Here is a 16045-nt window from a genome sequence, read left to right as displayed (position 1 = left end):
TTTGTAATGATGTATATATATTAAGACACATTTTCTTGAATTTGCAGAATCTAGACTTCCAAGCACTAGAAGAAACTACCGAATATGATGGTGGCTATACCAGGGACTCTGTTCTGATTAGGTGAGGTGTTTAATTCTTAAAAAGAAGATTTAAATTCATCAGAGGGGTGTGTACTTTATGCTTTAGGTCTTCATCTCTAGGTATTACTTCCCAAATAAGCAAACTCACAAATTCTCAATCTATAATATTAAAAGTGTATTTGTAATATAATCACTAGTTTTCATTGTTAATCTTACAATTTATTTCTTAAGTGTTTATGTAAGTCACATGTTTTCTTTGGCATTTGGGATATAAGTTATCTAATATTCTTAATGATTTTGATTAGCATGTGCTTGCTGCTGGTTAGAAAATAATGAAAATAGAGCTACCATCTCTGAATGTTTCTCCTTTCTTTTGAACTCCCTATTTGTGAACTGTTTCTTCCCTACCTTATATGAAGCACCTTATGTGATCTGTTACGTTCTTTTATTTAATCTTTATGATAATATGCCAAGATACGTATTAATGTTTGTTCTACACCTGAAGAAACTGAACCCCAAATTTTCACAGAAAGAGGCAAAGATTCCCAATATTATCTGCTCCCAGTCAAGCAATTAGCAATTGCTAATATTTCCTTTTCTGTACTACGCTATTCAATCTTAAAAGGCATAGGCTTCTTTCTTCCTCGCAGGGATTGTTAGAAGAGCATGAAGATGCTTCTTTGGTGCATCTTTGGGGTGGGGTAAGGTGAGAAGGAATGCAAACATAACTTCCTGGAGGTTGTCTCTAAAGGTTATTCCTGTAAGACTCCAATTTGTGGACACCACAATGAATATCAAGTATAATTAGAAATAAATAATATTTTATGTTAAATTATTTTCTTCTGTTATTTTGTTCTTCATCCTGGTGTGCAGGAGGCTACTGGTATTTCCTCTTTTTAGTACACCTTAAGTCATTTCTAGCAGCAGTATTGGAACTTACATACTCTAACCATTGTTCTTCTACTTGAGGTTTCAAAATTGACACATGAAAGGTTTCAGATACGGTGATGAAAAAAAAAACGGCACTTACGAGTCACAAGGAGTTCACAGTTGTATCTCTGTTAATGACAGTGATCACAGGATTTTGTAGCCTTAGTGTTTCTCTGAGAATAGTTGAAAATACCTTGTGTGTTCTTTATGGAGAAATTATTTTTTAAGTTAAGGTTTAATTTGATTTCTAGCTTCTATAATAACATAATCCCTACTTGATACATATCTTAAGGTCATAAGTTAATGTGTGATTTGAAAGGCAAGTGAAAAGACAACAGGTTCCAAATCATTCTCACAGTTAATGGTATTCTAAATCTTTAAACAAAATTCAATTTCTTATTTTGTCAACCTTAATATGAAAATATTAATTATTAAATAGAGTCTACAACTAGTAGGAAGTTGAAGACTTAGAATAGTAATGATAGGGGCAACTGGGTGGCTCAGTTGGTTAGACGTCTGACTCTTGATTTCAGCTCAAGTCATGATCCCAGTGTTGTGGGATGGAGCCCTGTGTCAGGCTCCACGCTGAGCCTGTGCCCCTCCCCCCACTCGCACTGTCTCTGTCTCTCAAAATCAATAAACTTTAAAAAAACAAAGTGTAAAAATGTTGACTCACAAGCAAGCTTTTGTGTATATGTTTTCCAGTTGCTGATAAGACTCTCCCTGATTTCATTTGACTACTAAGAGACTTAGAGATATCTTTTTAAATGCCCCTTTTTACTCTTGGGGTGAGGTGAGAGGTGGGGACTGCAGTTTTCTTTTAATTGATAGTTTCCGTTTCAAACGCTTGAGCAGATTCAGATTTGATTATCCTCTCCCCACAGTTCTTGTGATTCATTTCATTGAATCTTTCAGTATTATATCAGCCTTTGTTTCTAGGTAAGCCTAACTTAGCTGTGGTCTGTTAGTTTATAAATATGGTGCTCTGTTTATTTTATTAACCTTTTGTTAAGATTTTTTGGTCTGTATTCATAAGGAATATTGACCAATAATATCCCTTTTTTGTACACATTTATCAGGTTTTGCTACCCTCACATATTGAGTTGAAAGAGTACTGTTCTTTATTTTCAGAAATACTTCTGTAAGATTGGTATTTTTTTCTCTTAAATAAATTTGTTCAAATTCACCAGTGAGACCATCAGGGCCTGGATATTTCTTTTTCAGAAGGTTTTTTGTTTTTTGGAATTTTTTTTTATTTTGTTTTGAAATAACTGTAGATTTATTGGAATTTTCTGTTAAGCTACAGGTTGGTCCCCCATACCCTCCATCACTTTCCCACAGTGGTAACATTTTGCATAACTGTAGCACAATATCAAAATCAGGAAATTGATATAGGTTCAATCTACAGATCATGTTCAGATTTCATCAATTTTTCAGGCACTTATTTATATGTATGTGTAGTTCTGTGTACTTTTTGTTACATTGTATAGATGTGCATAACCACTATCATAATCATAATGCACAACTTTTTCATCACCAGAAGTGTGTCTCCTGCTATCCGTTTGTATGCATACTCCTACCCCTACAGCATGATTCCCTTCAGATCCATCAAAGTTGTTACATATATCAACAGCTTATTCCTTTTTATTCCTGCATAGTATTCCATGGCATAGATGTACCATATTTGATTTAACCATTCAACTGTTTAAAGGACACGTGGTTTGTTGTCAGTATTTGGCTTTTAGGAATAAGGCAACTAAATATTTAGGCACAGATTTTTACATGAACATAAGTTGTCATTTCTCTGGTATAAATGTCCAAGAGTGCAATCTTGGGTTATATGATAAACTGCCAAACTATTTTCCAGAATTACTATACCATTTTACATTTCCCTGGGCAATATATGAGTGATCCAGTTTATATCATTGCCTGCATTTGGTGGTATCAAAGATGTTATTTTGTTCATTCTGCTGGGTATGTTGTGATATCTTGTGGTGTAATTTGAATTACTCTAGATGACAGTGATGTGGGATATCTTTTCATGTACTTATTTACCATCTATATATTGTTTTTGGTGAAATGTCTGGTTATTTTTATTGTTGAATTTTGAGTTCTTCATATATTCTAGTCCTTTCTGAGGTATGTGGTTTTCAAATACTTTGTCCTACTCTTGTAGCTAATCTTTTCATTTTCTTTAGAGAATCTTTTGCATAGCAGAAGTATTTAATTTTGATGAGCTTTGATTTTTCATTTTATGGATCATACTTTTTATTTTTTTAACATTTTTATTTATTTTTTGAGACAGAGACAGACAGAGCATGAACGGGGAGGATCAGAGAGAGAGGGAGACACAGAATCTGAAACAGACTCCAGGCTCTGAGCTGTCAGCATAGAGCCCGACGCAGGGCTCGAACTCACAGACTGTGAGATCATGACCTAAGTTTAAGTTGGACACCCAACCGACTGAGCCACCCAGGCCCCCTGGATCATACTTTTTGTCAAGTCAGACCTAAAACTCTTGGCCAGCCTTAGGTCCTGAAGATTTTCTTTATTTTTTTTCCCCTAGAATTTTAAAGTTTTACATATTATATTGAAATCTGTGGTCCGTTTTTAGTTGATTTTTATATGAGATTCAAGTCGAGATTCTCTTTTTTGCCTGTAGATGCCCATTTGTTCCCATACAATTTATTGAAAAGGCTATCCTTCCTTTCCTGAAGAACTGTTTTTTCATCTTTGTCAAAAATCAGTTTGTAATGTTTGTCTGAATCTGTTTCTGAATTCTATATTCTCCCTTGATCTGTGTGCCTATTCATCCCTCTGTCAATACTACACTGTCTATTAGTATAGGTAAATAGTATTAACATCAGATAATAGTGCTTACTCCAATTTTAAGTGAAAGATTTCTTGCCTTTTCCATATGTTAGCTACTCTGCTTTTCCCTATAAATTTTATATTCACTTTGTGCCTACAAAAAAACCTTGATGAAATTTTGATAGGAGTTAACATTGAGATCAAATTGGGGAGAAATGACATTTTTACTGTGTTGACTCTTCAGCTATAGTATAGCTCCCCATTTATTTATTTTTTATTCCTTTCATCAGTATTCTATAATTTTCAACATACACATTTTATACATGTTTTGTTTGATTTATCCTAAATGTGTGATTTCCTTTGTAGTGATTGTAAATGGTGTTTTTATTTTTTTAATGGTATTGTATTTTAAATTTTTGTTTCCATATGTTGGTAGTATAGTCAGATGTAATTGATTTTTTACATGTTGGTCATATATCTTTTGATCTTGCTGAACTCACTTATTATAGAGGGGTTTTTTTGTTTGTTTTTTTTTATTGAGATCACTTGGGGCCTGCTGTGTAGATAGTCGTGTCATCTGTAAATAGGGGTAGTTTGTGCTGCTTGTTTTTAAATGTTTATGCCTTTTATTCATTTTTCCTGCCTTATTATGCTGCCTAGAACTTTTAACACAATGCCAAATAGGAGTAATAAAAGTGATGAAAACCTTGCCTTGTTCTCAAATTTAGGAGAAAGCATTTATCTTTATTAAGCTTTATATTAGTGTAGTAAGTGCTCTACAAATTCAAGGAAGCTCCCCTCTGTACCTTGCTTGTTGAGTTTTATTATATATAGGTTTTTGGTTTTTGTCAGATGCTTTTTCTGTTGGTTGATATAATTTTTCTTTATCCTCTATTTGATATGGCACATTACATTAATGGATTTTCCATTATTGAACCACCATTGTGTATCTGAGTCATTTCCATTTAGTTATTGTCAAATTGGACTTGCTAATTGTTTGGTGATTTTTGTGTTTAAGTTCATGAGAGATACTGGTCTGTAGTTTTCGTGTTTTATGTTGTCTTGGTCTGGTTTTAACATCAGGGTTAATTCTGGCCTCATGATTGAGTTGAAAAGTGTTCTGCTTTCTAGGGAGAGGATTGTGTTCAAGTGGTACTAATTATTTCTTAAATGTTTGGTAGAATTCTCCAGTGAAACCATCTTGGCCTAGAAATATCCTTTTTGGGGAGTGTTTTAATTTCAAATTCAGTTTGTTTAATGTTTGTAGAACTGTTAAAGTTTTCTTTCATATTGGGTGAGTTGTGATAGTTTGTGTTATTCAAGGAGTTGATCCATTTTATTTTTAAGTTGTCAAATTTATGTGTGCAGAATTCTTAATATTCCCTTTTTATCCTTTTGATGTCTGCAGATCTGAACTGATCATACCCATTTTAATTCCTCATAGGGATAATTTGCTTGTTTTTCTTTTTTGAACTTGTTAGTCTTGCTTGAGAGATTTGTTGAATTTACTGATTATATTGAAAAGCCAGCTTTTATTTCTTTGTTGTTTTCCTGCTTTCAGTTTCATTGATTTCTGCTGTTTATTACTTCCTTCCTTGTTTTGGTTTAGTTTGCTCTTCTTGTTCTAGGTTATTGAGGATAGAAACAGTGATTGATTAAAACCTTTCCTCTTTTCTGATGTAATCATTTAGTGCTTTAAATTTTATTCTCCCTCACCTTTGCTTTAGCTGTATCCCATATTCTTAATATGTTTGATTTTCATTTTTTTCCCTATGTATTTTTTAAAATTTATTTTGAGACTTTTTCTTCAGCCATTATTTAAATAAAATTATGTTGTTTAATTTCCAGTGTTTTTAAATATTTTCCTCTGTTACTGATTTCTAGTTTGATTCTTCATAATAAGAGAACTTAATCTTCATGACTCCCCAATGCTTTTGAATTTGTGAATTCTGTGTTGATAGGTGGAATGTTCTATAAATGTTGATGTAGATTCTGTTCATTGATGATTTTGCAGATTTTCTGACTATTAGTTGCTCAGAGACAAGGGTCTTGAATGCTCCATAATGGTAGATTTGTTCATTCGTCCTTTCAGCTCTATCAGTTTTTACTTTATGTATCTTAAATATTTTTTGATTGGTGCATACACTCTGAACCTCAGTACGTCTTCTTGGTGGATTGATCCTTTACCATTATTATGTGATGTGCCTCTTTGTCTCTACTGATTTTCTTTACTCCCAAACCTACTCCTCTGTTAATCTTCTTTAGCACATTTTTTGTGCGTGTGTGTGAGAGAGACAAAGAGAAAGAGAGTGCATGCACATGTGAGCAAACAGGGGAGCGTCAGAATCTCAAGCGGGCTCCATGCCCAGCATGGAACTCAGTCTCAACCCTGAGATTATGACCTGAGCTGAAATCAAATTGGACACTTAACAGACTGAGTTACCCAGGTGCCCCAACACTTTCCTTTTAATTAAACTTTTTATTGTGAGATCATGTAATTTGGCATATAGTTGTAAGAAATCACACAGACCCTGTGTATACTTTACCGTGTTTCCCTCAATGGAAGTCTTTATAAAACATTAGTATAATATCACAACTAGAATACGGTTAAGATACAGAAAAGTTCTGTCACCACAAGAATTCCTTCTGTTGATCTTTTATATATAAGTCAGTCACACTCGTACCGTTACCCTGTCCTCACTCTAGTCCCTAATCCCTGACAACCACTAATCTGTTCTCTGTTTCTTTAAGTTTGTCATTTCAAGAATGTTGTATTTTTTTTTATTTTATTTTTTAATATATGAAATTTACTGTCAAATTGGTTTCCATACAACACCCAGTGCTCATCCCAAAAGGTGCCCTCCTCAATACCCATCACCCACCCTGCCCTCCCTCCCACCCTGCCCTCCCTCCCACCCCCCATCAACCCTCAGTTTGTTCTCAGTTTTTAACAGTCTCTAATGCTTTGGCTCTCTCCCACTCTAACCTCTTTTTTTTTTTTTTTTTTTTTTTTTTTTCCTTCCCCTCCCCCATGGGTTTCTGTTATGTTTCTCAGGATCCACATAAGAGTGAAACCATATGGTATCTGTCTTTCTCTGTATGGCTTATTTCACTTAGCATCACACTCTCCAGTTCCATCCATGTTGCTACAAAAGGCCATATTTCATTTTTTCTCATTGCCACGTAGTATTCCATTGTGTATATAAACCACAATTTCTTTATCCATTCATCAGTTGATGGACATTTAGGCTCTTTCCATAATTTGGCTATTGTTGAGAGTGCCGCTATAAACATTGGGGTACAGGTGCCCCTATGCATCAGTACTCCTGTATCCCTTGGATAAATTCCTAGCAGTGCTATTGCTGGGTCATAGGGTAGGTCTATTTTTAATTTTCTGAGGAACCTCCACACTGCTTTCCAGAGCGGCTGCACCAATTTGCATTCCCACCAACAGTGCAAGAGGGTTCCTGTTTCTCCACATCCTCTCCAGCATCTATAGTCTCCTGATTTCTTCATTTTGGCCACTCTGACTGGCGTGAGGTGGTATCTGAGTGTGGTTTTGATTTGTATTTCCCTGATAAGGAGCGACGTTGAACATCTTTTCATGTGCCTGTTGGCCATCCGGATGTCTTCTTTAGAGAAGTGTCTATTCATGTTTTCTGCCCATTTCTTCACTGGGTTATTTGTTTTTCGGGTGTGGAGTTTGATGAGCTTCAAGAATGTTGTATTAAGTGAATCACATATAATGTGTCACCTTTTGGGATTGGCTTTTTTTACTCAGCCTTGAAAGTCATCCAGATTTTTTCACTATCAATAATTTGTTTCTTTTTATTGCCGAGTAGTGTTTATTCCTTTGCTATGGATTTACCAGTCTTTTTAACCATTTGCTTGTTGAAAGACTTCAGACTGCAGAAAAGCTTCTAAAGCCATTATGAATAAAGTTGCTATGAATAATCGTGATTTTTTAGGTAAACATAAATTTTCATTTCTATGATAAATGCCAAGAGTGCACCTGACTTTTTTTTTTTTTTTTTTTACTGTTGAGTTTGAGAGCTCTGTGTGCATATTCTAGATTTACTACTTTATCTTTCCTCCAGTGAATTACTTTTTTCACATATGTCAAAAATCAGTGGAGCATATTTCTGTAGGTCTCTTTCTGGTACGTGTCTTTCTCCTTTTCCCTTTTTTTTCCTTCATGTATTTTGAGGCTCTGAAATTTGGTGCATATCTTTTTTCAGTTTTTAACATTTTTTCGTACATACCCATTTAGAATCATACGTTATTGGTGGACTGGTCTTTTTATCATTATATAAGGTCACTCTTTGTATCTTGAAATTTTCTGTGCTCTTAATCTAATATGAATATAATATGCTGGTATTTTTTTAAGTTTGCATGATATCTTTTTCTGTCATTGTACTTTCAACCTGTTGCTGAATTCAAAATGAATTGCTTAGAAATAGCATAAAGTTTGTTTTTTTTTTTTTTTAGTCTACTCTGTCAGTTTGCCTTATAATTGGTAAATTTAGACAGTTCATATTTAAGGTTATTATTTAAGGTTAATAGGTTAGGGCTTACATCTACCATTTTGTTTTCTGTTCCTCTTTGTGATTGCTTGTTTCTATCTTTTTGCCTTCCATGGATTATTTAGTTACTTGAGCATATTTTAAGATTCCCTCTTGATTTACTTTTAGTGTTTATTGGGGTATATTGTTTATATAGTGTTCTTCCTGGTTGCTGTGATATTACACTGTACATATGTGAAAGTGGATAACATCACTTCCAGTGAAGTGTGGAAACCTTGCTTCCATTTAGGTTTCTTTCCTCACTTTTAAAAATTGTCTTGACTATTAATGCTGTTACAATTTTTGTATCAGTCATCACATTTGATTTACAAAACTCATGAGAATAGTATTCTGTTGTATGTTACTTACATTTCTTCTGTCATTTGCTTCAAGAGTCCATATTTTGTCACTTTCTTTCAGTCATTCTTCAAAGACAGGTCTATTGATGGCATTTTCTTTTAGTTTTCCTTTGTCTAGGGATGTCTTTACTTCCCCTTTATTCCTGAAGAATAGTTTTGTTTAAGCTTTTTGAAGTTTGTTCAGCTTCTTGAATTTGTGGGTTTGTGTCTTTTGCCCAACATGGTAAGGTTTTGGCCATTTCTTCAAATACTTTTTCAGCTCCAATCTCTTTTCTTTCTGGGCCTCTAATAATTTGATATTGTTCCACATGCACCTGAGTTTCTGTTGTTGTTTCTCTGTTTTCTCTTTTGTTCGGTTTATTATTCTCTGTCATCTTTACTATTGATTCCATCCGGTATTTTTCTTTTAGTGTATTTTTCAGTTCTATAATTTACATTTAGCTTTTTTTATTATTATTATTATTATTATTATTATTATTACTATTATTATTACTATTATAATTTCTGTTTCTTTCCTGAGATTTTTCTATTATTTCACAAGTGAAACATTTTGTGGGTTGTGGTTCCAGTGACAAATTTAGTTTTCCAGAGACGTTGTGGCACTATTCTGGTCTGCTGTATTTATATCATTCCATGGGGGCTCCCAATACATGATGGTGTTGTTTGAGGGGGCTGAAATGAGCTGCTTCACCAGGCCGAGTTGCATGGTGTCTTAGGCCCATGGGGCTGGAGAGCTCTTCCTGGGCTCTGTGCCTATTGTAGTAGAATTCTTCTTGCTGGTATTGTTGGTCATTCAGTGTCTCTGGGCTAGAAGGGACTCTGAGGCTCTGCAAGAAGAGGAGCACTTCCCAGGCGAGGACCAATTGTGGCAGAAATCCACTAACAACTGTTTGGGTTGAGAAGGAGAACCCAGAGGCTTCTTGTTTTCTTGATTCAATATAAGATTTTTATCATCTGTTTCTGTGGTATTATCATTGTACTTAATTTATCCTGTGGTTTTTCTAGTTTAGTTTTAGTTTCCTCAATTTGACATATTTTTTTCTTTAATTTCTGGTTATTCCCTAGTTCTGTCATATCTTCCAAAATCTTTTCTTCTAAAATTTTCTGTTTGACTTAGTTGTCCTTTCATAGCCTCTACTGTTATTTGAAAAAAAAAGAAAAGAAAATTAACTTAATTTGAACTTTGTTTATTACAATTTTCATGTTTTGTTAGCAGATCTTTCAGTGTACTTTATTCTCTATAGAGACATCATTCTTGTGTGTGCGCACACACACACACATTATTCTCTCTCTAGTAACAGCTCTTTTTAGTGTTTGTGATTTTTTTCCTGTTGCTCATTACTTTTAAGTGGAATGAGTTTTGTCATATTTGCAAGAGGGAGAGATAGGCCAGGCAGCTTTTCCTGCTTCAGGAAGGCTCTGTACATTTTACTTTTGCAAAATGATAAAAATATATACATATATGTATATGTATATATGTATGATCTTGCATTTTCTGAAACTTGCCTATTCTACTCTTCCCATTTATTTGACTTTTTCTTGTTTTGTTTTGTTTTGTTTTGTTTTTCCTTCTTGATTTGGTCAATTTGGACCTATGTCGAGCAGTTTCTCCTCAGTTTAAAAGAGAATTTTAGTGTTCAAGAGCTTTAAAGGCCCAGACCTTTCACTGTATCATGATCCCTTGTATTGGATAACTCTTTGAGCTGCTATTCTCAGACTAACATGTGATTTCCAGTGGGTTGGTGTTTTTGAGGTCCCATTGTTCTCAGGGCTGTAAGAAACGCAGTTGTCTTCCTTGTGCTTCTTCACCCACTGACACCAATAACAGCCAGGTCTTGTAGTGTCAGTGGTGTTCCTTTTCACTTACACGCAAGGATTTATGGGGGATATCTTGTTACCTAGTTTTATAGGTGCTCTCTGTAGGTCTTCTCTTTTGTCATCCACTTAGTTCTGATTTTATGGGAGAGATTAAGATTAGGAAGATTGGAAAGAAAAACAAAAACAAAATAACTGTGTTTCTGCCACCATCATTGTCCCAAAACCTCCTATCTGTCTCTCTTCTAATTTTTAGTATCAGTATTCTTGCCTGAATCCATTGTTTCACTGGGGGTTGCAAAATGGTGATTTAGGAAAAAAAATTTTTTCTGTTCATTCTACATATATACCTGCCATTCTTTTTCCTCATCAGTGGTTGCTATTTGATTACCTTGAGAAACAGTTCTACTGAAAAGGCATAATAAAATGTAATTAAATATTTTAGAGTAAGGAGTTGATACAAATTCAGTAATGACAAATGAGTTTGGATTTTAATTGGTGGGGTGAATTTGTTTCGTTTTGTTTTTTGGATTTTTTCTGAATATTGTTATGAACTCATGGACTTTTATATGTTGAGTGTGTTTCACATTCATTATTCTTAGTGATATTCAAACAGCTTAGTTTTGGTATGCTTTTAACATCACCTCATTACATTTTGAAATTTTTAGGTCACCCTTGAGCATTCTTAACTCGAGGTCTGAAATAAGCCATTTTATAAGAAATCGTATGGCTAAATAGTATCATTGTGTGAAAACAGTATAGATTATTAGGACATAGTGTTTATTTCTAACCTTTTGCTGTTAGAAATAATGTGACAGTGAATCATCATACATGGATTATTCCATATGTATGTATGGGTATCATTTAATTGCTAAAAATGGGATTGTTACATCAAATTGTAGATACATGTGTTTTTTTTGCTAGGTAATGCCAAATTCTCCTTCACAGTAATTGTAACATTGTGTACTCCCACCAGCAATATAGGAGTATCCCTTTTCCTACAGTTTCCCAAATCCAGTGTGGTGTTTAAACTCTGATGTTTACCTGTCTGCCAGTTAAGAAATGATAATTTGTGTTTTCCTCAATATGTATGAGAATGGGCATCTTTTCTTGTACTTAGGAGCTATTTGGTTTTTTTTTTGTTTGTTTGTTTTAATTTTTTTTTTTCAACGTTTTTTATTTATTTTTGGGATAGAGAGAGACAGAGCATGAACGGGGGAGGGGCAGAGAGAGAGGGAGACACAGAATCGGAAACAGGCTCCAGGCTCCGAGCCATCAGCCCAGAGCCCGACGCGGGGCTCGAACTCACGGACCGCGAGATCGTGACCTGGCTGAAGTCGGACGCTCAACCGACTGCGCCACCCAGGCGCCCCTATTTGTATTCTTTATAGTCTTACTCCTTTTCCTGCTAAGTTATTGGTTATTTTCTTTGTTTTTAGAAACTTTATATGTCAGATTAGCTGTTTAACCCTAATAAATTTGCAAATATATTTTTACGAGTTTATCTTTTGACTTTGCTTAGGTTTTTGTTTTTGTTTTTGCCAAGTAAAAGCTTTTATGTTTATGTAGTTAAAATACTAATCTTTTTCTGTATTCTGCTTTGGTGCATATTTCTTTAGGTTTTTGTTTTGTTTTTGTTTTTTGTGGGGTTTTTTTGTTTGTTTAGTTTTTTAAATTCCTTTTTCTTGTTCTTTTGTTTCTGATCTCTGTGTCCCTAGTAGAAATGTTGTTTATGCTGTTTCTCCTTTGGTCACCTTATATATTAACCTTCTGTTTCCAAATTTATGTTCATATTTCTTGAATATGTTTGAGTATTCCCATTTCTGTTTCAGATTTGTTCATTCCTGAGCTTTGTATTTCTGATTAATGGTGTTCTTTTCTATCTTCATATTGGAATGTGGGAATTACACAGTTTGCATTCTTCACAACTGAATTTTTCAAGAATACATTTTTTCTGCTAGGAATTTAGCTTCTTATTTGTTATACTTGTTTCATAATGTCTTTATTTGGACTTTGGAATTATGTTTTTCTCATTTATGTATCTATTGGATTTTTCTGACCTATTAGTAGATCTCATGGGGGACTAGAGAGAAGTTTGGGTGGCTTTAGTGGTCTTTTGATCGAATAGTCCCTCTTTTGTTGTGCAGTTTCTTTAATACATGGTTATGTGGCCTACCACCTTCTGATTCTTCAGTTCCATCTTGTTTAATTAGGACCTTTTTCATTAGCTGCTTCCATCTCTTTTTTTTTTTTTTTTAGTTTTTTTTTTTCAATGTTTATTTATTTTTGAGTGAGACAGAGACAGAATGAGAGTTGTTTAGCAGCAGAGAGAGAGGGAAACACAGAATCTGAAGCAGGCTCCAGGCTCTGAGCTATCAGCACAGAGCCCGATGCGGGGCTGACCTGAGCTGAAATCGGACATTCAACGAACTGAGCCACCCAGGCATTCCTGCTTCCATCCCTTTATAACCAGAAGCTACTTTCAAAGGGACACATATGCCTCCCAGGGTGCTCCCCATCCCTTCCAGGTAGCATGCCTGTCATTTCTAATCCCTGATACTTTTCTAAGACCCTTCCTTTTAGCCACTTTGTTGCCAGTGCTCTTACCTATCCTTAGTAGTTCACTCTTCGGGTGGGGCTCTGCCCTTCTGGGGTGAACTGTAACCTGTGTTATTCTTCTGTACACCCCCCTCTTCCATAGTGCTCCTGCTGGACTCTGCTAGTTTGGGCTCAGGTGTTCATACTCCAGCTGATATGTCAGTTGGGAGTTTGCTGCTCTGTTTTCCTGATTTTAATCTAAGCATAGGTTATGAGTGTTTCTATCAGATTTTCTCTCATTTTTGATCTGAATAGGTTTAAGGAGATATAAATGAGATGTGATCCATGCAGCCACCACTTAAGGAAGAAATGCAGAAGCCTCTCTTTTTCATGTTTGGTTTTCTAAATAGTTGCATTCCTAACCAGAATTTTAATATAGAACATAACACTAAGAGAAGAATTTTGTCAATAAGTGTTTTCATTATAAACTGATGGCAACTCCAATATTTTAAATTCCTATTTTTTAGAAAGAACCAAATAAATAAGAAGCCATGCTGATAAGGATACCTTTCTATCTGCCTTTTTAGGTATGACTGGTTCCTTGTAGTGTGCAGGACACCTATTCTGCCCTGACAGAGAGCTCTAGGCTATAGGAAACTTATTTTTTCTTGTCAGCCAACCAAAAGTGAGATCTAAACTGTGGGGTGATTTTAGCTGTTCCTGAAAGATGCACCTGCAAGTTCCATGTCTAATTTCCTGTTGTTACGATGTAGTTCTTTATTGTTTTCTCTAGGGGAGTGGGAGGTTTACGGGAACTGAGGGGTGGGGAGGATGTTAAGAGTGTCAGGGAAAAAAAGTAGGAAGACTTTGAAGGGAGGCAAGAAGTCTAATAAAGCTGCTAACCTGTGTCAGAAGTATTGGCATTGCACCAACAAAAATGCCAGCATTTTGATAATAGAAATTGTATCCTGGAATATTAGAATATCGAAAACTGGAATTATATGTGTAGGGAGTGTGATCTTTTCTGCTAAGATTCTGGAAAGAGCCTTTCAAATAAATATTAAAATGTACTCTTTGATCAATTTAAAAAAACATTTTTAATTTTTTTCTAAAATCTTGTATTTTTTTTAGCTGAGAATTAGTATATATGTTAAATTTATGGATATCTCATTCGAACAAATATGCCAAGATTGCTTTTAATGAGCTACGTTTCTGGGTTGTTTTTTTTTTTTAATGTTTATTTTTCAGAGATAGAGCACGAGTGGGGGAGGGGCAGAGAGAGAGGGAGACACAGAATATGAAGCAGGCTCCAGGCTCTGAGCTGTCAGCCCAAAGCCTGACACAGGGCTTGAACCCACAAGCTGTGAGATCATGACCTAAGCTGAAGTTGGAGTTGGACGCCCAAATGACTGAGCCACCCAGGCGCCCCCATTTTGTTTTTAGAGTGATTATAACAACATGAATTTTATCACATAGGTTTTAGAAATGCCAGGGACCAAATCATTCTCTTAAAATAATTGCATGTAAGTAGTGTCCTCCAGGGGCACCTGGGTGGCTCAGTCAGTTAAATGCCTGACTTCAGCTCAGGTCATGATCTCATTGTTTGTGAGCACAAGCCTTACATAGGGCTCTGTGCTGACAGCTCAGAGCCTAGAACCTGCTTTGGATTCCCTGTCTCTTTCTTTGCCCTTCTCTTTCTCTCTCTCTCTCTCTCTGTCTCTCTCTCTCAAAAATAAATATTTTTTAAAAATTAAAAAAGAAATTATCCTCCATCCCCACTTCCATAACACGTAAAGTCAAAAATGTTCTAGTTTATAGAAAAGTATGTTTTTGGGGGCGCCTGGGTGGCTCAGTCGGTTAAGCAGCCGACTTCGGCTCAGGTCACGATCTCGCGGTCCGTGAGTTCGAGCCCCGCGTCGGGCTCTGTGCTGACAGCTCAGAGCCTGGAGTCTGTTTCAGATTCTGTGTCTCCCTCTGTCTCTGCCCCTCCCATGTTCATGCTCTGTCTCTCTCTGTCTCAAAAATAAATAAATGTTAAAAAAAAAAAAAAAAAAGTATGTTTTTGTATTACTACTATTAGGGGTGTGTGTGTTTCTTTTTATTTTGTCCTTAATCTCTTATCACCTCTCCTCACCCCCAATTCCCAAAATTAAGTAAGGTAAGGGTAGACAAAGAGAATAAGGAAGTCAGGTATGGAGGGCAATAAATAAAAATATATATACCCAAAGACATCTGGAGTTAATTTTTTAGAGTATTTCTTTTCACTTATTTTCATTTCACAGGATTTGAGTTTTGGATTTTGTCTTTACTGATTACTGATTATATACTGTGAGTATACCGTAGTTTACATAATTATTTCCTACTGGACACTTGGGTTTGCCGGTTAATGTTGTAAATAATATGATTTTAAAACTGTTTCCTTAAGATAAATTTGCATAAGTAATCCATAGATCCTAAATCACCAGGAGTTTAGGGTTTCTGATATTAACTTCCAGTTCATCTCCCTAATATGGTTTTAATAAGTCATAAACTCATATTAGTGTTAGTTGTAAATGAATGCCAACCTAAAATCAGTATTCTGTCTTTTCTCCTTAGGGAGTTCTGGGAAATTGTTCATTCATTTACAGATGAGCAGAAAAGACTCTTCTTGCAGTTTACAACAGGCACAGACAGAGCACCTGTGGGTGGACTAGGAAAGTTAAAGATGATTATAGCCAAAAATGGCCCAGACACAGAAAGGTAATTATTAAATTGTGACTATATACCAGAAACCTTACATCCCATATCACACATATGTGAACTGTCCAGTAGCTTCTGAGCACTTTTATAATTTTATATAGAACTCCAAATCACATGAAACATTAGTTCAGAGAATATTTTGCTGTTTGAGGAAATTTTTAAAACAGTGCCTAGTTCAAAATTATTACAGGGCTCACTTGATTTGGAATT

At 35.2% G+C, this 16045-nt stretch overlaps 2 protein-coding genes across 11 annotated transcripts in view; one reads left to right on the top strand and one right to left on the bottom strand.

The window, feature by feature from the left end:
• The window catches only part of LOC132668827 (uncharacterized), a 130209-nt gene that overhangs the window by 8210 nt on the left and 105954 nt on the right, over nucleotides 1–16045 (bottom strand). The gene's annotated exons all lie outside the window — the stretch shown is intronic.
• UBE3A (ubiquitin protein ligase E3A) overlaps nucleotides 1–16045 on the top strand; it is a 93927-nt gene that overhangs the window by 73831 nt on the left and 4051 nt on the right. For all 10 annotated transcript variants that reach the window (XM_060617905.3, XM_060617908.3, XM_060617899.3 and 7 more), the window contains 2 exons: nucleotides 48–121; nucleotides 15692–15835. In XM_060617905.3, the coding sequence (XP_060473888.1) occupies nucleotides 48–121; nucleotides 15692–15835 (218 nt within the window). The remainder of the gene's footprint in view (nucleotides 1–47; nucleotides 122–15691; nucleotides 15836–16045) is intronic.

Source organism: Panthera onca, chromosome B3, assembly GCF_046562875.1.
Source record: "Panthera onca isolate mPanOnc1 chromosome B3, mPanOnc1 haplotype 2, whole genome shotgun sequence".
In the NCBI taxonomy this organism is placed as follows: Eukaryota; Metazoa; Chordata; class Mammalia; order Carnivora; family Felidae; genus Panthera; species Panthera onca.
Note: the sequence above shows the minus strand (reverse complement) of the source record. Positions and strands in the feature narration are given on the sequence as shown.